Source organism: Sphaeramia orbicularis, chromosome 21 (genome assembly GCF_902148855.1).
Source record: "Sphaeramia orbicularis chromosome 21, fSphaOr1.1, whole genome shotgun sequence".
NCBI classification, from domain to species: Eukaryota; Metazoa; Chordata; class Actinopteri; order Kurtiformes; family Apogonidae; genus Sphaeramia; species Sphaeramia orbicularis.
In genome coordinates, this window is record NC_043977.1 from 28,327,462 (window position 1) to 28,349,631 (window position 22,170).

Consider the following 22,170-nt stretch of genomic DNA (forward strand, 5'->3'; position numbering starts at 1 on the left):
GTTAATGGTATATGAAACATTCCTTTATTAAAATATATAAAAACAACTAGGCCTACATCATATATGTTTGCTGACTTGTGTATGTACATATATTAACTAATTCAGAGTAATTTATAATGGCCAATTTCAGTTCGTTGTCTGTCAGTGACTAATCTCAGTGGTCTACCAAGCCACCAAGCTAATGTGTATAGTCATATTAATAACTTATTTATGATCAGTAAGTTGATTCATCTAATATTAATTTAGCTTTTAAGATTACATTATCTTATGTTACTTGTTAGCGCTATGACTGAGAGACCCCCAGTGGCAATTAAATCACATACCGTGCATTTAAGATGTTTAAATTAATATCTGTCCTCATCTTAATAGTGTGTCTGTCCTTCCACAGTGATCATTTCTGTCCTTTGTTTTTCTCCTGCCGCTAGACTCCCAATGTTCCAAAGGAAGCAGCAGAGCAGCTATTGCACCTCACTCACAGCCTCCGCAAGACAAACGACCCTACGGTAAGGGTGCTGATGCGTGTGCTCTAATAGGTTTATTCATATTTGTAATCTGCTATAAGAAATTTATGTTTGGTGGTATGTGTTTACAGGCACAGTCTCTGGCCTCATCTCTGTCCACCAGACAGCTGTTGAGGATCTGTCGTCGTCTTTCTCAGTATCCTGAGGAGAGCATTGCTCGCGCTGTCAACAAGGCTTGTCTCTCTAGGTACACATGCACACAGATTTCCTAAAAAGCAACCTGTTCGTTTCCTAGTGCAGTAGAAACAGCTTGTTTTTTTTTTGTTTTTTTTAAATGTATCCCACTTCATAAGCGTGCTTGTTTGTGTGTGTTTTAGATTCCTGCCCAGTCTGGCTCGTTCATCTCTGGAGAAAAGCCTCTCCAATTCTTCCATAGTGGACACAGCAGATCCTGCTGAACACACTCGAGATTACAGCTGTGAGTTCCAGTCACCAGTCCAGTTATTAAAGCCACCAATACACACTGACTGACTCTCCTATTCTTTCTTAGCTAAGGTAAAGGATGGTGTGCTGACCATTGGCAGTGTGTCAGCTCCTGTCTACAACCCCAGTGAGAAAATGAAGATTCCAGATGTGCTCTTCTATGATAATCCACAGGTAATCACATTTCTTTTAACATTTTCTTAGAGAAATATGTAAGTCTACACCTAATATAAGTAACCGCTAGAAAAGTGTCCTGTGTTGTTGTAAAACTTTTATTCTGAGAACAAACCCAGATACCATTAGAAAACATAAGAAGGAGTATATTTTTTTCCATCTTCTTCGATATAGCAGTGAAATGCATCTTTGATCCACTGACTTTGTCTTCAGTCTTGTTCCTGCTTGACATTACTTTTATTATCATTGTTCTCACAGAGTTTGGACATGGTTTTATTGTGAAGGATTTTTCATTTAGTTCTGGTTCTTTTCAGACACATGATTGTCCAAAATGCTAATCTAAACCCTGGCCTGGCCTCAGTGCACTGAAATTGACCTATGACTGCTGTCATAGATGGATTTATTGGATAAGACCAGTAATCTAATTTTAATTGTCTTTGTTATTTATTTTGTTATTTAAGCCTTACAAAACTCCTTTGATGGAATCAGATAATGGGGCTTTGCACTGCCAAATTTTTGCTTTACACACTTTTACCACTTTCCATGAAGACACTAATTAAAATCTGTAAATTGTGCTATCTGCCATGTTTGTCCAGGGGTAAATGAATGCTCCAAGTGATGAGTAAAATATTTCCTATACTGCATAATAGAAATATTTATGTTTGGTGAGCGAGAGCTCAATACACCACAGAAAACACATGCAAAGTGACAGAGTAAAAGCAAATTAATAAAACATCTCAAACAGAGATGTTTGCAAGCTTTGGAGAATTAAGTTGCCATCTGTACAGGGAGAGGTAGGTATTTACACACAGAATTTATTTACTTTACCTTCAGAGTCATATGTCTGATCCTTATCCTACTAGCCAGTATGATTTGACTACAGCATGTCTAAAGAGGAACGAACTAAGGAGACACTCTGACATCCTCTGGCAACATTGGTGATGCGATGTGGCCCAGATTTATCTCATTCCACTCACTTTCTATCCGTCCTCATTCTGCCCTTTTTCCTCTGCCTGCTTGCACTGGAGAATGAAATAAGAGTGGAGATGAGAGCAAGAAATATGCCCTACTTTTGTGTGACCTGTTTTCTGTCTTCTCAGTTGAAGTGCATTTGGAAACAGCAAGAGAAGCTGAGGGGAGGAGAAGTCAAACCCCTATAAACCAACACGATTTAACATAGAAAATATATCTTCAGATCATGACAGAATTGTCTTTTTTTTTTTTATCAAATATGTGCTGTAGAATAGAATAGAATAGAAGAGAACAGAACAGAACAGAATAGAATAGAATAAAAGTCCACAACATAGTACTTCTGATTTTAATTTAAGTATCCATAAAAGAAATAATTTCTGTGCTCCTTACCAGTTGAATGTTTTGTTGTTTGCAGCATATGATGGTGATGGAGGACATGCTGAAAGACTTCCTTTTAGGAGAGCACCTCCTCTTGGTGGGCAACCAGGTGAGTTACCTATCATTCCTCTTTAATTACAAGAAAAAATAGCTCAGTTTAGACTCATCACTGGGACTTGACAGCCTTGAGCTAATTTCAGTAGCACCAATAGATGTTCAGATGTTCTGTCAGCGTGGTTCATCATGGAGGTTTTGAGAAGGCCTGCAGTAGTAGTGTTAGTCAAGTCATCGAGTCAAGTCATCAGTCTCTGTGTTTAGTCTTTTTGTTCAGCAGAGGGAAGAGTTACAGAAAGTTTGTAAAAATACTACTTTTCTTTTCCTGATTTTAGCTCCTCTAGCATCAAGCATTGCAAAAGGTAGTTAAGCATTTATATTCAAAAAAAGAAGCATGAAAAACAATAGAGCAAAGAAGACAATAAAACCATGAAAAATCAATAATTGGTTTTCAAAAAGTAGTGCAAAAATACAGTATCCAGAAATAAGTCTGAGAAACTCTGCTATAAAAATAAAAAACATATATTTGGCATGGGGACACCATCACCAATGCAGTTTGACTGCACAAAGTCTTCATTGGGGTCAATAAAAACCTCTGCTTTTACTTGCATGCACATACACGCATATCCATATATACTCTGCACATTGAAACACAGCCATATATATATATATATATATATATATATATATATATATATATATATATATATATATATATATATATATATATATAGTTTTAGAACACCCCAATTTTTCCAGTTTTGTATTGAAATTCAAACAGTTCAAATCCAATGAACAGCTACAAAGGTAAGCAGTGAACAGCCACAGGTAAAAAAAAAAAAAGATGAGGTTAAACAAAACTGAAAAATAATGTACATTTCAGAATTATACAAAAAGGTGAACAAGAAATAGGTTAACAACTTAAAGCAGTTCTGCAGCAATGGATTTTGATCAAGCCTTGAAAGTTGGTGCTACCAGTTCTTACAGGTGTCCCAATGTTTCTTAATTACCTACAACCCCCTCTGTCTGCATAAAAGCAGTGCTGGAACACACTTTGGTACCATACCATTGTGGTAGTATTTATAAATATATATGTGTGTGTGTGTGTGTGTGTGTATGTGTATGTATGTATATGTATATATTGTATATGTGTGTGTGTGAGTGTGTGTGTAGATATACATATATATATGTATGTATGTATGTGTCTTGTAGATTAAAATATACGCACAATTATATATATATTCATGTATAAACCCTTCCATACATACATTATGTATTAAGCAAAAAAAAAGGGACTTTGTTATTGCATAGGTACATCTATTTAGTGGAGCAGCTCTACTCGACCATGAAGGGAGAATCCACGAAAAAAAAATCTGTATCCCCTGATGTGACCTTTAAACCTCTCATGTTCTCAGCTGTGGGTTTAAGGAAGCTTGGAGCATTTCCTTGGGGACACACTGTGTCCACTGCCTGGTGCTAACGGGCTACTTACAGGGAGAAGAGAGAAAGTAGACATGGTGTACTTACTGGCTGTCAAGAGGGGGTTGTCTCTGTATGTTTTTGGGAGAATCTATTTGCAAATCTGAGTACATGACCACGCATGGACGAAGGAGCTGTCATAGCGACTTACTGGACATCTGACAGACTGGCCGAGAGACTCAGCAGCCATCCAGGAGGGGCAGGCTGTGTAGGAAGCCAGTGGGAGTCCCAAAGAACAGCCCCTGTCAGACTATAGCACCATCAAAACTGAGGGACACTGTGCTCTTCCTGACAGCACTGCCTCTCCACACATGCACTGAGCTACAGCTTAATTTTACACAGATGTTACTAAAATACAGTTGGTGCAATGAGATGAACTCCATTCATCAGCGGTGCCTTCTGACTGTTTTATGCTTGTATCCACCAATAGGGTGTGGGCAAGAATAAAATAGTGGACCGGTTCCTGCACCTACTGAACCGCCCCAGAGAGTACCTACAGCTCCACAGGTAAGGAAATGCAGAAACATGGTGCACGTACACATTTTATCCACACAGCATTTTTTTTTTTTTTACAGTGTCAAGGAATAAAAAGATCTAACATATGTGAAGACACATATTTACAGCAATGAACATTCTACTTGTTGAACCATGAAGAGCTGGTAAATGCGGAGGGAATGTCAGTCACTGCAGTCTTTATTCTCATTCATAGTCCTGTTTAAACATGGCGAGCATCTCCATGCACTACTTTAGAGAGTGGTAAATGTCTAATTTTGCAGGTTAAAAAAATCTGTTGACCGACTTTTTCTATTCTAGGTTACTGTCTCAAACTCTCTATGAATACCTTCCTCTAAAAAGTTCCTCAAATATCCAGAATAATTAATAAAAGTTTCCTTCTTTTAGGATGCATTCTAAACCAAAGTGTTACTGCTTTTGTGTGTTAGAAAGCTTCCGTTGCAGAATATTGGTTTCTGTAACAGAAATGATCCTTTTCTGGGGTGGTAGATGCATAAAATATGCTACTCATATTATCTTTGGTTTCCAACAAACCACAACCACTGTTAGTGTGATACAAACTGTGGCCTTTCCACTTAAGGCTGTCTAAAGCTATTTTAATCCTCAGTAAATCAACAGAACAGTAGCTCAAGTCAACATTTAAGAGGACACGTTTAAAAAAGTCCTTGTTAAAGCATGTTCAGAGTATCTGCCAAAAAAAAAAATCACGTTCCAAGAAAATTAGGTCAAAGTTGCTCATCCATACCTCAGTGTGTGGCGTACCATGATCTGCCTTGCTCCTCAGTGTAACTAAGATCAATCAGAGGCAGAGATGGGCCTTGTATTGATCTTGACACTAATAAGAAGGCAATGCTTTATGGGTCAGTGACTGAAATGCGAGATAGGGAGCACACAACGCCAATATAAGTCATCACTTGTTCAAGCTTAAAGATTTCAGATCTTTAGGTTTGAGGATCTGAAGTAACATGTTGAAATGTTCGATCATACATCAATCACAAAATCAATCTGTAAATGGTGATTAGATTGAATGTGAAGTTAAACACCCCCTACACACACACACACACACACACACACACAATGTAAGTAAACTGATTTTCCTTTAAATGTGTGCACAACGAGTGTGTGTGTTTGTAGTTCGTCAAAGTCTTGTGAAAGTCGAAGTGGAGCTAAGCATGGATTTGGCCTGGTTAGCCAATGTACCAGCAGCTAATATTAGACCAGGGCAGAGTCAGGAAGATCTGTGCATGTGGCTTTTGGGAGCCTGTGACTGAAAGCCTACAGAGATGTGGCTCAGAAAAGTGAGAGATGCATCTAGCCAGGAAGGAAACTAGGACAGCTCCTGGGTCATACTGTGAGGTATCTGGGAGAGAGGGGTGGTGTGTGGGGGGGGCAGGCTGTGGCATAAGATATTCAGAGAGAGAAAGTGATAATTTTGGAAAGCCACTCGGGGATCAAAGTTGTCGGGGAAATATCATGGATCAGCTGTTGATCTGTAACAGCTGATCCAAGTATAGGGTTAGTGACAGCGTTTGTCACTGATCTGCGTCATTCTTGATTAAATGGTATTCAGGTAAAAGAAAAAGATGTAATCCAGATGAGCAAATTGAGCCAAATCAATGAGTTCAGCTAAACCAGTGACATTTTAAGACAGGATATGTCTCGGTTAAATGCCAAATAAATTGTTGATGTTGTTTTTTAAATTTTTACATAATTTAAAGAGATTTTTTTTTTGCATAAATGTGTACAGTGCCCCTCTTATTATGTATAAAAGTGAAATATGTTTGAATTTGTGTTTCCTCAGGGATACAACTGTCCAGACCCTCACCCTACAGCCTTCAGTCAGAGATGGTATTATCACATATGAAGACTCACCTCTGGTCAGTTTCAAAGCACGCTTCATTTGTTTTCATAGTTATAAAATCACACTGTCTGCACCTTTTTACAGTCAGACAAGTTTACCAAAGAGGCCACACCTGGCACCCAGTGTGTGGAGTTTGTATGTTTGTCTCTAATTAACTTAAAACATAAAAAAAAAAACATAACATAAAAAGTTCTCAGGCCCAAGTGGTGACAAGTGAAAGATTGTACTTGTTGAAGTAGAAAGATGGATATGAATAATGCAGAGTTTATAAAATGGCACCTATTGTAGTTCTTTAGCTAATTTTCTACTTTGTATTAATTCTTTGATTTCACCTCCATAACCTGGATAAACAACTTTCCTATCAACTCCCTTAAACCATTGCATATTGGGATGAGATTCTGTTCAGGCAGAAATTATTATTTTTTATATAACATGACTCAAAACCATAAAATGTCTACTGAGAATCTGCTGTTCAAATATTGTATGAACAAATTCTGATCTTGTCTGTCTGCTGTTATGTTTATCTACAGGTAAAAGCAGTAAAGATGGGTCACATTTTAGTGATCGATGAGGCAGACAAAGCTCCCACTAATGTCACCTGTATCCTAAAAACCCTGGTAGAAAGTGGTGAAATGATTCTGGCTGACGGTCGTAGAATCATCTCAGGTACTAACACACGCACATCAGCACACACATGTTAGACTTTGCACTTCAACAGTAGAGGCACTCCAGATACAGTGTGTGCCGACAGAAGCGAGGCCATAAAATGAGCAAGTTGGGTATTGAATATCCTGAAAGACAAACATATAAAACATCAAATGCAGGCTATTAAAAGCACCTTAAGATAAAAGGCTTTATGGACAAGTACCAGTGGATTTTGGAGCATACTAGTCTGACAATGTGCAGTTTTTCTGTCTAGTTTTACGTAATCACACAAGCTGTAGAGAGGTTCTCCAATCCTGAGATGCTCCTCTTTGCAAAGGAATGTAAATAAAACCATGAGACTTCATAAACACAAATGTGACCCTACCTGATGCTATCAGAAGAAAATTAAAATTAAAGAGATGGTAGAAGCTGAACAGATGTAAAAAATACAAATAAAAAAGAAGCTGTCTTTGTGTAGTAACTGTGATTCTGTCTCCTTCAAAGATCCACGTGAAGCCAGAGGGAGACCCAACACCATACTCATGCACCCAGACTTCAGAATGCTTGTACTTGCTAACCGACCTGGTTTTCCTTTCCTGGGAAATGACTTCTTTGGAGCTCTCGGTACACACACACACGCACACGCACACACACACACACACACACACACACACACACATACACGACAGCCAAATTCATCTGCAGCGGACTCTAATGTTGTATTTCATTCAGTAATATTTCTTATTTGAAGATTAAGCAGCTTAAATGAATGTACAAACAAATAATGCTGCTCTCAATTAGTTGATCAATCAGGATTATAGGTGCAAACCTTGGTTTCTGGTGTTTTGTGTTAGTTGTGTGATATTTCCAGGGTACACAACTAGCTAGACTGTTAGCACAATAAAGTACCATTGTGACAAATAGGTCTAGACATAAACCATTTCCTTCAAAAAAGCAGTGGGATAAAACACAACATAAGTAGATATTGTAGCAAATTGTAACGTAGTAACACAGCAAAAAAGGATGACAAGTTACTCTGCTTTGATCAGGCGATATCTTCAGCTGCCATGCTGTGGACAATCCAAAGCCCCAGGCAGAGCTGGCAATGCTGAAACAGTACGGTCCAGATGTTCCTGATGCTACTCTGCAGAAGCTTGTAGCAGCCTTTGGAGAACTGAGATCAATGGCTGATCAGGGCACCATTACGTACCCCTACTCAACCCGCGAGGTTGTCAACATTGTTAAACACCTTCAGGTAAGAAACATACTACACATAACCTACCACACCCAAAGTTTTTTTTTTCCTTTCCTTTCTTCAGGCTTTACTTTTTAAAAACATTTATGAAGACTGCACAACCTTAAAATATTCAGCTGTATGCTCTAAAAGAATTATTTTTTTTCTAAATGCCATTTTACTCCCAATCCTAAGTGTGTTTTCTTCTCTCCTCTTGAACACAACTTATCTCCCCCCTTTTTTCCATATTTAGCACCTGAAGATTTACATCATGCTCAATCATCTAACTAAGCAGATAGCTGAGCAAAATTATGGCCCATCTTTTACTTCTGTGTCCTCTTGATTTGGCTTAAGACTGGGTTATTATTTATTGCTCAGATTCAAAACTGTAAAAATAGCTTAAATGCACGTGCTGTTTTTCTAAAACTAGAAAGAGAGTGCAGATCTCTGCCACGGCCTATTGACCACTCTTGATCCCATCGACATGGTAAACCAGGTCTTAGTTCTATGTTACCTGGGAGTAGTCCATGCTCTACCTTCTACCAAGTTTCATGAAAATTAGTACGGTACGAGGGCCGTTCAATAAGTTCATGGCCTCACCCAGAACAGAACGACACAGACTGATAATTTATATTTTATTTTTCAACATAATCTCCATTTACAGCAATGCACTTGGTCCATCGATGTTCAAGCATCACTATCCCATCACGAAAGAATGTAACATCCTGTATTATAACAACCAGTATTTCTGGGTGAGGCCATGAACTTATTGAACAGCCCTCGTAGTTTTTGTGTAATTCTGCTGACAGACAAATGTGATGACATAACCTCCTTGGCAGAAGTAAAGATAAAAGAGATGAGATATGAATGTTTAGTCTCAAATAATGGCCAAAAGACTATCCTATTTTGTATTCAGTCTTATCTCTGTTTCCATTGCATTCTTATTGTTGTAAATATTAAGCAGCGTCCCCACTCATTTATCTCCAGCCTTCTAGGAACAATGTGGAGCCATAGTGTAGAGCACCAGCTGTTTACATAGACCATTTCCACTCTCATCTCACTCCCTCCGATCATCAACAATGGCTGTTGTTTACACGTGGCCTTCTGTTGTATCACTGTTTTGTCGCTGGCTGCATGCAGCGGCATATACTCACACTGAACACATGCAACGATATCAGTTATCACAGTCCTGTCTTTATGAGAAATGTACACAGTAGTAAACCCTGACACGGAGGGAGGAAATAATAATCACAAGTAAGTAGAACATCAGGGCTCAGAGAAGAGGTAAATAAGCTCAGCCTTTGAGCTCACAGTACTGTAGATCAATAATTAAGTGCACAGGGACAAGGCTTTTGCCTGATTTCCCAACTGACCACCCAGTTCCATCATCAATCACTACAGCTATTGACATCTGCAGGAGTACATATAGGATTAGTGAAAATCTAAATTGGTAGTGTATGCCCTAATTGCCATTTCACATTTGGTCATAATTGCACTGTTGTGCTAACAGGAAATCCAGATCAATACAACCCATTTTACATTCAGTATGGGTTTTAGTAGGGTTGATGTCCTTGTTGATTGTGTACAAATGGGTGCTTCAATGAAACTGGGTACATTTTGGTATCTGGCTCTTTGCCAGCTTTTTAGACCCAATAATAAGAGAGAAATTTAGACATATTTCCCCCATGATGTACCTAATTATGACCTCAGATACATGCAAAAAAAAATTATACTCTTGCTCTGAGCCATCCCAAAATTAATGAATTTTTAATAAAAAACTGGGGCCAAAAATACGACCAAAATTGGGACATGAAAAGCTACCTAGGTGTCAGTGTATTTTATCTGGACCACATGGCTTGAAATGGTCTTATATAGCACTATAAATGAAGGCAGTGTGTTAAATTTGTTGATCCTAGTGTTTTTTTCTAATCCAGACATGCAGGTTTTTCATGAATCTGCAGTCTCATTCCAGGTTTTGTGTGTAACCCATCGTGTCCACTTGCGTTACATGCGGAACCTGTCCATTTAAACACAAATAAATCATGAGTGATTTTGCAACAGCTGTCATTTTTGTGAAACACTCTCCCTTGCATAATTAGTTTGATTCCCAAAATGTACCTGTGAAGGAATAAAAAGATATTCAAAAAAATAGTAGTGAGTAATTTTTGTGTCCTTTTTACTGTGTTACATGCAGATTTTTGTATTAATTATAAGGTAAAATAATATAAAAATGTGTTTTACCGGAAAATAGTTTATCTTTTATCTCAGTAAGTATTTGTTTTCGAAATAGACCCAAAGTGCCTCCAAACTTGCTTCATAACATTAGTCTACAACTGGTTTGAATTTTTAGCCCCCGTGTCCTGTTTTTAGGGACCAGTTTCATGGAAGCACCCAAATATGTAATCTTAAAAGTGCAAAATAAAGGTCTTGACGTGCAATTATATTGTCCATTGGTCTCTGAGATCCTTTGCTTTCGAGCTGTTATAAACACTGTGCCGGTTTTAAAATGGATCAAGATGAGTCTGAGTTTAATGTGACGTTGTTGACGTGATAGTCCTCATTCATTTCTAATCTTTTGAGTAATTTTTTCAGTGATGGCCATTGTAGGAATGGGGCCAGAGCTCAATAACACTAAAAGCTGTAATTGAATGCCTGGTCAGATGCATAATCACATTACTTTTTAAAATCAATTTTTTGATTAGATGTTAATTTTGTTTCATTTATTCTATTGTCTTCAAAAAGATTTGAAAGATTTTTGGTTAAAATCGGAACACAAGCAAAACATCCACTCGTTTAAGTGGTGTGTGTCTGATGAAAGTGGAAAATGAGTTGCTTGAAGCTGGAAATCCGCTGTAGTTTCCAGAAATATAATATCCATGGTATTCTCACTGGATACAATGCTGCACTGTGCTCATAATATATTACTTTCTCCCTCTGTTTTGTTTCTTTGTGACCTATAGTCGTTTATTTATTAAACTAAGTATAGTGCAGTGACCGAAGCAATATACTGTACACGGTGTCAAACAGACAAAACAAATGGTGTTAACAGTCTGAGAAGATTTCCTTTGCAATGTGTCAGCGTGAAATGTGTTATATTTATACAAAGCACTCCTTACTCCAGACTGTCTGTCCCTGCAGTGACCGTTGTTGATAATTTGTAAATTATATTAAAAATCTGACCCTTTTCGACCCTCCTTTTTCCTCTTCACTACTATCCCCACTCCTCTTCGTCCTTTTTTTTTTCTTATCTCCTGTTCATTACTTTCACTGTCCTCCCTCTCTCTGTTCTCTTTTCCTTTCATTCTCCCCCACATTTCTTTCCCCTCTCCTCATTTCTCTCACTATTCCTGCATTTTTTTTGCCTATTTAATCTCCTTTTATTGCTTGAATCCTCTCCTATTTTCTGTCTTCTTTGTTAACTGTGTATTTTCTTATTTTTTCAATGGTCCTTTCCCTTCTTTCTCCTCCTCCACTGTCTTATCTCCTCTGTGCTTTCTCCTCTCCCTCTCACGCCTTCTCTCTTGCTGCTTTTCAGAAATTCCCAGAGGAGGGTTTGGCCAACGTGGTGCGAAATGTCTTTGACTTTGACTCCTACAATAAAGACATGCGGGAGGTTCTGATTGAAGCGTTGCACAAACACGGGATTCCCATCGGAGCCAAACCTAACGCTGTCAAACTGGCTAAGGAGTAAGGCATTAGGGACACCAGATGGATGACACACACAGAAACACACACTGCATTTCCAGTTACTTAAAATACATGACTAATATTGCACAGACCACACAGCAGTGTCGGACTATGATACAGTTAAAGATCAGTTTGTTCAGATGATGTTTAATTAGAAAAAGGAAAAATTTCAAACCTTATAATGTGTTATATTTGATTTACATCATTTTACTCACATATGTATAATGATCATTAGAATTAGCGTTAAAAGCTATTTTACTCATTTTAATACATTACAAAAAGTGCTTGGATTAATTTTGATATAACATTTATGATGAAATCCTGAAAACTTGAGATAAACTAATGTTGTTTTTAGCCCTCAAAGTTAATTTTAGGCTTCCATGAAGTCACCTCATTGCCTCCATAAGTGTTAAAATAATGACTCATATTACCTCACCGTTTTTTCAATGGAAAGATAAGTTTTAACTATGGGCTACATTTGTCACACTATGTACAGATTTGTCTTACAAATAAAGGAAAATATTTGTTTCTTCTGTCTCTTGTGGTTTTATTCTGAATAATGATGTTGATAAATTAAGTTTTGTTTATCGCTCAGTTGAAATTTTCAGAACTGAAGAGGCCAGAAACAAGTATTTTCCTTGAATAATGAATAATATTGTAGGTTATCTGCTGCATATTATGTCACTGCTTATGTTATATAAGTGTTGTATGTTTTGTGATTCATTAGTGAGGTGACATCTGTCTTGAACAGTTTGTGTAGGACTAGTTTCACAATAGTTCACCACATGTTGTGTACATAAAAGCAAATACTTTGTCTCTTGATTTCCAAATTTGGACATGGAAAACAAGAAATGTATTTTTTTCTTGTGGATGTTGTTGCTTTTCCATTCACAGAAATATTTATGGTTTGAAGCGTGTCCATCCTGTTAACCGACTATTCCCCTACATTTTTTTGTGTTTTGTGGTTGTGTTGCATCTTTTCACCCCACCTGCAGCCAATAAGTCTGTGGCCACAATTCAGCTATGATTCATGGAAATAGCAGTAAACATTTGGCCAGACACAAAAAGCAGAACAAAGATTTGGACACACAGACAGTTGTCCCACATACAGCATCTGTACTTTCTCTAGACACAGTGAGATCAAACCTAAACCTATAGCACATTCTGAGGAAATCCAACTCAATTTTTTTTTTTTTATCTTAGCAGGCACTTGTCATTATTTGACTTTTAATCTCCAGGTTGCCCTTGCCTGAGGTAAAGATGACAGGGTACTGGACCATAAACCAAGGTGGCAATGCACGACGCAAACTGCTCTGTCCTACTGAGACACACCCCATAGACATCAAGGTAAAGATACAAGGGATTCTACTGATATAATTATAGTAACAGCATTTTCACAATTGACAAAGAGTAAGAACATTTTCTAAAAATTACTCCCCCAGTACTATTTCTCCTGCTATTCAGCTGAAAGGCACCCCTTTAAAAGCTCAGGATGTTGTAAAACTGAGATTAACTGAATGTACCGAGACTATGGAAGCATCACTAAGAAGCAAAAATTGTACAGCAGCAGTGTTTGACAGTTAACTGCTATGAACGCAAGCTGATGAAAGCAGCTTATCTGTATGAAAGATAAAATAATCAACCATCATTTATCTTCAGAATGGGATCCAGTTTTGATACTTGATGTTCTTTGACTTTATAGCAGTTTTAGGAAACTGAGTTTGAAGCATCAGCTTGTCATGATGGCCTCTTTTTCAGTATTTATAGAACAAAAAAACCCTAAAACATAAACAAACTGTATCAAACTTTAACCTCAGCTATGAATAGTAAACATCCACACTTTTTGTGACTGTCTCTATGACAACAATATATCTCGTCTTTCCAGGGTCCTGTGTTTCTGCGTGTTCAAGGTTACCCCTGCAACAGACAGGAAAGCAGGGCTTTGAGTTTTAGCGAAGAGAAAGCCCACTGGCAAATTCCCATGAATGAAGTCAACATCATTTGCGATGTCACCACCAAAGATGGTATACACACACACACACACAGACAGACACTTCCACCTCTGACACTCAATGCTTTCTCAGGCCCCTGGTCTCAGGTTTGTGATCATTTAAGGGCATATCAGAAGATTTAAAGGTTAAAACATTTAACAGAGGAGCAGGAGCAGAGTTGTTAAGGGTGCTGTAATGTCCCGGTTTGGGGACATTTCACTCCGCTTTTGTGCAGTTTTTCTGCTGTCTGTACAACCAGGACACAGAAAATGGGACACTCTAAAAATAACACAGTATTAAAAAGGAACACTTTTCACACATTCATAGAATTCACAATCATTCACATAAGCCTAGAGATCAACATATTCTTATGTTGACATCACAGTTAGAGTCCTGTTTGCTTGTTTTGTTTTGCAGACACGCTCTACGTGGCCACGTGTAATCCAGTTTCCCTATACTCAATGAAGGAGCAGGGGGACACAATCCACTGCATTGAGCTTTATGATGTCTTTCCCCGGACCATCAGTGGGGTCTGGCAGCCCTTTGTCACCGTCGCTCCCCTTGGAAATCCACTGGATGGACAGGTCGTACTGCATGAAGAACAGGTTAGCACACACTCACACTTTTCACATTTTGTTGTTTTTGTAACTATATAATTACATTACAGTAGATTGCATCACTTCTTTAACCCTAATAAAACAACTCTTAGAAGCCTTCAAAATAGAGTCAGGGGAGAAATCATGAATCAATCATTACACAGATATTCAGTTACTTAGATACTTAAACCAATATACAGTAAATGTCAGCATTTTATTATGTTAAACACCAAACATAAGCAATGTAGTTTGGTGTGGAAATAGTAGCTTGTCTCAGTATTGTTTACAAAATCGCATTCTAACTGCTAGAAAGAAGTCCGTTTATGATGTGTCTTGTCTGTTATGTCCTTGTTTACCATTAGAAAAAACCTGACACTTACGCAACACTGGTAAACTTTTATATGACACCCACAGGTTTAAAATAGCTTCGCACAACTCTGGTAGTGTGTCTTAAAATGGTGGATGGTTACAGGTTGTTTGTTTGGTAAACTGCTTTACCCCATAAGACCCTGGTTTATGACAGGAGAGTCGTACAAGACAAGAACAATGCATGTTAGCTATTTCTCCGACCAGAACAGTTCTACAGCTGGTGCATATTAGGCAAGAGGAGGACTTCTAAAAATACCGTTGTGATGGATCATGTTACGTCTGTCTAAAAATGAAGAGGTCCAGACAACATAAGTTCATTCACAGGTCACTGGCCTTCCAGGGAAATTACAGAAGCCAATAGACTTGCATACACAAGTGCAGGTTATAATAGGAATTCACACTTGAATTTATGCATGTGTGGAAACATAAAACAATTATGTGATATTCTCATGTAAAAGAAAAGTTAAACTTAAACTAAAACTAAACATGTCTGTCAGTCATTTACATACAGGAGGAACAAGCATCCTCACACATGTGCACTCTCCCTCTAAAGATAGTATATGTTTAGAATCAGGAAATGGGGTTTGCCTTCTCTGAATAGCTTAACTGGTATACAGTACAGCAGTGTGTATGTCAGGAATGGGAGGCCATAAGGAAACCATTAGTGCAAAGCAGGGCAGCCGGGGCTGGGGCCAGCTCCCCCGTGGCTCTTTCTCATAAAACTCAATTGAAGATGAAGCCTAGTGCGTCACAAACAAAAACCTTTGCACAGTTCACCCAATACTTTATGCACACACAGACTAAGACATACTGTACACACACACACACACACATAGATATTTCATTGCTTATCTGATATGAGTGAAGGGTGTACACAAACACAGGAGCAGTACTATCTAATTTGAATTGGACCAACTTGCAGAGCAGATTTAGCTGGTGTTAACAGGACATCCACGCTTTAATCAGAGGAATTCCACTAGGTGAAGAGCACCCTCTGTTGGTTGCAGGAGACAAGACTTCTTTCAAAGAATGGTCTCGTCATTTTTTTCTCTTTTTCTGCCTCTTAAACTCCTTGCTTTTTGGTCTGCCGTCTTGTGGCACAGAAATCAATTTCAGGATGCTACCATTAAGCAAGTTCTAAGATGCAACTTATAGAGTAAGGATCAAGAAAGCATACTAGAACTTCAGAAATAACATTTGTTTTTTTAAATCATCATAAGTGTGTTAAAAAACAAACAAACAAACAAAAAAAACACGTATAACTTCACAACACATTATGCCGTGTTGTGAACTTACAATATTTTTTCACCTGCAGGAGCCAAAATGGGGGCGGGGGGCTAGGATTACAACGATTTGGAAACACACACCTTCTCTCTGCAGCTCTCTCCTCTCAGTCCAATTCAAAATGCTATAAATGCTATAATTATGAATGATGTAATGTCATTTCATGCTGTTATGGAAAAGTGAAGCCATTTTTTCAATTAAGTGAATCTTGTCACATCTGACATCTGAGAAGCAATTAATTATATCATCCAGTTACCTGTTTAACCTTCCTACCCACCTGAAAACACCTATGATTAACTAAAATCTGAGTATCAGTAGATTTCCTATAGTTGGAAAGCACAAGAAACTTGAATCACAATATGCTGAAATGTAATTATGGAGGTTTTGCCCACTGACGTTAAAGAAGTATCAAGCAGTACAGTTTTAATAACAAATTTACATGGACGCTGTTACACTCATTTGACAGAGATCTTGAAATACTGTGGTTTATTAAAAAAAAAAAAATTGTAGGTAGATGATGCAGCTTTTCCTTGTGTCCTTGTGAGAATTTCTCGCAAAAAGGTCTCAGTTTCTTAAATGTTTGTTGCCCCGACTCTTCCATTCTTTTTTTACCATGGTAGAGAAATAATGGTTGATACTACAGTAACTAAAGTGCATTATAACACATAAAATACTTAAAAAGAACATTTTGTGACTTTTTGAGACTCACCCAAAGTGTCTGCCAATCTGTAAAAACATGTTACAGTAACTTCTCCCTGTGAGAAGCAAACATCACACACAAAAAGAAAATATTTTGCATACTTATCTATCAGCTGTGCAATAAAATTAGTACCCAATTCATATTTGGACAATTAGCTGTTAGTTCATATTTGTAAAGGGTGAAAAAAATATTGACCATTTGTTGACAGAAATAGTTCAAGATATAGATTTAGTTCATTTTTTATTTTGTTTTTGTCTTATTTTGCTTTGTTTATTTTTATTTTGTTTCTTTGCATGTTATAAATAAATAAATAAATAAATAAATAAATAAAGCCAAGGGAACACCCATGACCAAAGTGCCACCCAAAATTAACATTTACTGTGTTAACCAAATAACATAATTTCATTTATTATTTTCCAGGAAATATGTCTAAGAATTCTTTGTGGAATGTGAAGTTAATTGTTCTATTCAATCCAACTACCTTAAATAATTGCATTTAATCTGGTGGAATTTGTTCCTGGTAAAATGTGTAGCAGCACACTTCAAAAACCATCAAAAACATCACAATCACATGATTGTAATCACACAAATGCATCATATACACACATAGTAACAAACATTCTCAGGGATTTTATTCGATGTAATGTTAATGATTTTAGTTAATTTATTCACAGTCTTTCTTTTGTGTGTTTTGGTGTTAGAACCACAATGATTATCCCAATGATGAGTTTAAGATGGACTTGATAGTACCCAAATGACAGCTTGAATTCATGTGTTTATGAGATTCTTCGTCTTAAACTTTCATTCTGATCTCTGCTCTTGAATTTGTGTGTCTTCTAGAGTAACACGGTGCTTCATTTGGATATGGTAACGGGTGCTGTGCGGAGGCTCATCTTGTCTCAGGACAATGATCAACCGTCTGCCAAAATCTCCCACTGGTGGAGCAGCAAGGAAGAGCAGGTCAGAGGTCACAGTGTCTCCATGTTAGAGAGAGAAACGTTAATTGAAGTGCTGATCTCAAATACAAAGCAATCCTCTCTAGTTACAGCTAAGTAGCAGTATCTACATATTTTTGTGGTGAATACATTCATTCAGCTTCTCATAACTGAATAGGGTGAATGTATATTATTATAAAGTCATCAGTGAACAGATATATTGTATTGTATAACAGTATATTTATTGTTTCAATGCAGGGAGGACATAAAATGTGTCGGGACTTTGCCCATAAAAACTGGCTCCTGTTCTACAAAGAGAACGGGTCAGATATCTAAACTACATTATTCACACCATTGTAAATAATATGGCGGCATTATTTACTTTACTTGTTTACTGATCTGTGTTCCTCTTTTTATGTGGGTGTTTGTAACTAAAGCAACCAGGTGGAGGTGCTGGATGTGCTGGAGGGACGGGTGCACTCCATCTCCCTCCCCATCAACCTGAAGTCTGTCTTCCTAGTGGCAGAGGACCGCTGGTTACTGCTGGAGAGTGAAACCAACAAGTAAGGGTTGGGTGAGGGTTAGTTTCAAATGAAATATAACAAATGAAGTCATATATATTTCACCAGTTGTTGAATGTAAAGACTTTCTCTGCACCATATCTCATAGACAGATATTGTATATGTTACTTTTTTTGTCATCTCTACATTTTCTGACAGTTTTTGTTACCACTTAGATTACAGAGTTTAACTTCCTTTCTGTCCAGTGAAAACTATTTTCCATCCAAATGTTTTGATATTGAATGTTTGCAGGAAATTGAAGCATTATTGTTCCTTACTGCGCTGTGTTCTTTTTGTCTTTTTGAAAATCCTCTTGGATTCACCAGAACACGTCCTGTTACATATAAGATTAGGTCTGTTATTGAGCTCATGAAAAGTCAACTCTTTGGAGATACATGGTTCTCATCTGACGACAACTCTACAAACACATGATGATCTTATACACTGCAAAAATCTAACTCTTATCAAGTGTATTTTTCTAATTTCTAGTCAAAATATCTCATCACACTTAAAATAAGATATAATCAACTAGAGTAACTTTTCAGTGAGATATAAGAACTTATTTTTAGACAACAGATCTTGAAAATCTTATTTCAAGAAATCTTATCAAGATAATTTTCACTTGTTCCATTGGCAGATTTTTTTTGCTTAATTCAAGCAAAAAAATCTGCCAATGGAACAACAGAAGATTAAGTAAGTAAGATTTCTTGAAATAAGATTTTCAAGATCTATTGTCTAAAAATAAATCTCACTCAGAAGTTACTCTTTAGGTGATTCTGTCTTATTTTAAGTGTGATGAGATATTTTGAGTAGAAATGAAAAAAATACACTTGATAAGATTTTGATTTTTTCCAGTGTAGAATGTGATGCATTGCTAGATTACCCAGTAGTGAAGCATTGAAAAGGACAGTTTTACTGTATACGAGGGCTGTTCAATAAGTTCACTGCCTCACCCAGAAATACTGGTTGTTATAATACAGGATGTTACATTCTTTCGTGATGGGATAGTGATATTTGAACATCGATGGACCAAGTGCATTGCTGTAAATGGAGATTATGTTGAAAAATAAAATATAAATTATCAGTCTGTGTTGTTCTGTTCTGGGTGAGGCCATGAATTTATTGAATGGCCCTCGTAATGATTCCTTTTACTGTTTATGTTGTTGATTTAGTACTCAAAAACCTACACTTGAATGCAGCATTTTTACGTGTTGTGGAGTATTTTCTATACTCTATGTACATAAAGAATCTAAATGTTTCTTTCCCTGCTTACTAGGAAGTTCCTGCTGACCAAACCCATGCATATGACAGCTGAAGACTCTGGTGTGTGTCAGCTCCATAGCATCAGTGATGACCCAGTCAGCTCAGGCCATGGAACCAGCCCAGGTATTTATACTTAGAAGAACATCTAGTTTTATAGCCCCACAAGTTGAACGCAAACGTTAACAGGGCTTCTATGCTCTATCCTGCTGGTCTTTATTTCTTACTGTAGTCATTATGTCAATGCCAATAAGAAAACCAGACAGGCAAATAGATTTGTGTCCTCAGCCGGTTGTATGTCTGCCTTGAAAACACTTCTTAGCTAATCTCTCCACTGGCCTTAAGTCAGGAACCAGTCAACCAAAATGCCTCGATCAATACTGCATTTACCACCCTAATTTAGTGAGAATAATGCATGAATCATGTGTTATGTCCAACAACACAGACAGAAACAGTCCATTAAGGTCTTAATTTAGTGTAAAATTTCTGTGGATTTGTTCTGAAATGGTTACTTAAATGTTTGTTTGTTTTTTCAACATTAACTTGTTGACTGGACTGTGCATGTGTAGCTCTGACTTAGTCCCTCTTTTAGTGATTTATCTAATCTTTTATTTTTATTTTCTGTTTCATTTTGCTAGCTGAGGTTTCCGTACCACAGATGCTGTCAAGTGACCAGCTGCCCAATGAAAATCTCAGTGCTGCTCTGGACCAGAAGATTGTTTCACCTAATCGCATTCTGGCTGACACCGGTTCCTTTGCACAGCTCATTGTTGGCTTCCCAGACTTAATGGTGAGTGCATATTGTAAATTGTATTTAACTTTAAAATGATATCTGCCTTCTATGGTCCTAGATGTAGTAGGTATGTCTGTGTGATCAAAGAGAGCTATTTGCCTTTCAGTGGTATCAAATATCTTTTGTCAATTACATTCATTTGTTTTGATCCATCTGAGCAGTGATATTATCCATCTTATTTACTTTCATCCAGTCACCTAATGAAGTATACAGCTTTAAGAGGCCTGCTGACCTGTCCACGATGAAGAGTGGGGAAAGTGGAGCTCACATGTTTCTCAGAGGTGGGCTTAGGACCAGCACGCCAAAACAGCATAATTGTGTCAGTCTGCTGTCAGCCAATCAGGTCGTCCGAGCCCTTCCACCCAATAAGGTGCCCCTGAAGGACGTCTACCCTAAAGGTCAGAGATTAAAATATAAAATGAGCCTAGAAACTTTTTTTCTCTTTTACACCTAAATTCAGTTTGTAAATAATTTGTGTGTTCATCACTCAGATGTCACACCGCCACTGACAGCGGCATACCTGGAGGTGACTGATCTGAACTCAAAAAAAGTCAAATATATCCCTGTTCCAAGGTAAACACACTTTTGAGAATCTTCCACTCTGTTTAAATGAAAAGAATTTGGCATCCTATAGCACCAGCTTGTGGTCAGAAATACCATTGCACTAAAAAGTGAACCAATAAAATGTGTCTCTTTACTATGCTGCTATCACTTGCTGCATAAGTAGTGACATAGTTACACAGTTAGTGGGTATTTCTGGGAACCGTTCGTCTTTTTTTCTTGTTCCACTATGCATGATAAATATCATTGTCCCTAAATCTCTAATCTAGAGTTTAATCTAAGTAAAACTAAGTCAGCCATGTTTAGGTACTTTTTCCTTTTATGTGGTGAGGCATAAAACTCATAGTTAATGAAAGGTTACTTTTTTGTAACGTAATTTACACACTGAAGTCTTCATTAAAAGACTATGACTTGACTCTTTCCATTGTTGTGACTGACAGGTCCATGTCTGTGTCGCCTTACACCAACTGGTTGGCTAAAGTGTCTGAGACTGATGTGCTGATAGCAGGTCTGAGCTCTGGAGGAGTCGTTACAGTGGACATGGGTGGATACATCCGGCTCTGGGAGACAGGACTGGACACCCTGCAACGATCGCTCATGGAATGGAGGAATATGATTGGGTCAGAGGATGGCAGACCTTTACAGGTAATATCTCATTTAAACTCACCTGATGCTTTAAATTTTAAATGTGTAATCAAACCAATGGATATCTCAGTGTTGTTTTACAAAGAACATTTTTTTTTTAAATGTTTAAGTCTTAGAAACCTGCAGTTTCTCTCAAGGCCACTGAGTGGCAGTACTACTTTAATGATGCTATGAACAGAATTTTAACTCCATGACATTTTGCAGAATATTTTGGTCAAAACATCCCTGATTTTGTGCTAAAAAGAATGTTTTCAGGCCCCGTATTTATGACCCAGCTATACCCACGGTGGGTGTCTATGAAAGGACAGGCTTTGTGATGTAATAGGTCTGACCCTTGCAATGGGTCAGAACATTCAAACCAGCTTGTTGGGTACTGAGACAGCATTGTTAAGGCGCCCACATACACATCACAGACAGATGAATTCTTAAGATCTTGTAACCATCCAAAATAAGGCAGCTTATCTGTGTTATCTATGTTCTGTGCATGAGGAAGTCAGTCAGACAACTCAGCATGCACAAAAAGGAGAATTTTAAA

At 37.6% G+C, this 22,170-nt stretch overlaps 1 protein-coding gene across 3 annotated transcripts in view; it reads left to right on the plus strand.

The window, feature by feature from the left end:
* Window positions 1–22,170, plus strand: part of vwa8 (von Willebrand factor A domain containing 8) — a 73,107-nt gene that overhangs the window by 22,204 nt on the left and 28,733 nt on the right. For all 3 annotated transcript variants that reach the window (XM_030124552.1, XM_030124553.1, XM_030124554.1), the window contains exons 16-37: window positions 426–503; window positions 593–708; window positions 839–939; window positions 1,012–1,118; window positions 2,506–2,577; window positions 4,432–4,508; window positions 6,316–6,391; window positions 6,906–7,041; window positions 7,525–7,644; window positions 8,070–8,275; window positions 11,790–11,941; window positions 13,180–13,288; window positions 13,827–13,965; window positions 14,350–14,537; window positions 17,722–17,841; window positions 18,075–18,139; window positions 18,254–18,379; window positions 19,653–19,762; window positions 20,275–20,426; window positions 20,623–20,827; window positions 20,921–21,002; window positions 21,431–21,635. In XM_030124552.1, coding sequence (XP_029980412.1) covers window positions 426–503; window positions 593–708; window positions 839–939; window positions 1,012–1,118; window positions 2,506–2,577; window positions 4,432–4,508; window positions 6,316–6,391; window positions 6,906–7,041; window positions 7,525–7,644; window positions 8,070–8,275; window positions 11,790–11,941; window positions 13,180–13,288; window positions 13,827–13,965; window positions 14,350–14,537; window positions 17,722–17,841; window positions 18,075–18,139; window positions 18,254–18,379; window positions 19,653–19,762; window positions 20,275–20,426; window positions 20,623–20,827; window positions 20,921–21,002; window positions 21,431–21,635 — 2,742 coding nt within the window. The remainder of the gene's footprint in view (window positions 1–425; window positions 504–592; window positions 709–838; window positions 940–1,011; window positions 1,119–2,505; window positions 2,578–4,431; window positions 4,509–6,315; window positions 6,392–6,905; window positions 7,042–7,524; window positions 7,645–8,069; window positions 8,276–11,789; window positions 11,942–13,179; window positions 13,289–13,826; window positions 13,966–14,349; window positions 14,538–17,721; window positions 17,842–18,074; window positions 18,140–18,253; window positions 18,380–19,652; window positions 19,763–20,274; window positions 20,427–20,622; window positions 20,828–20,920; window positions 21,003–21,430; window positions 21,636–22,170) is intronic.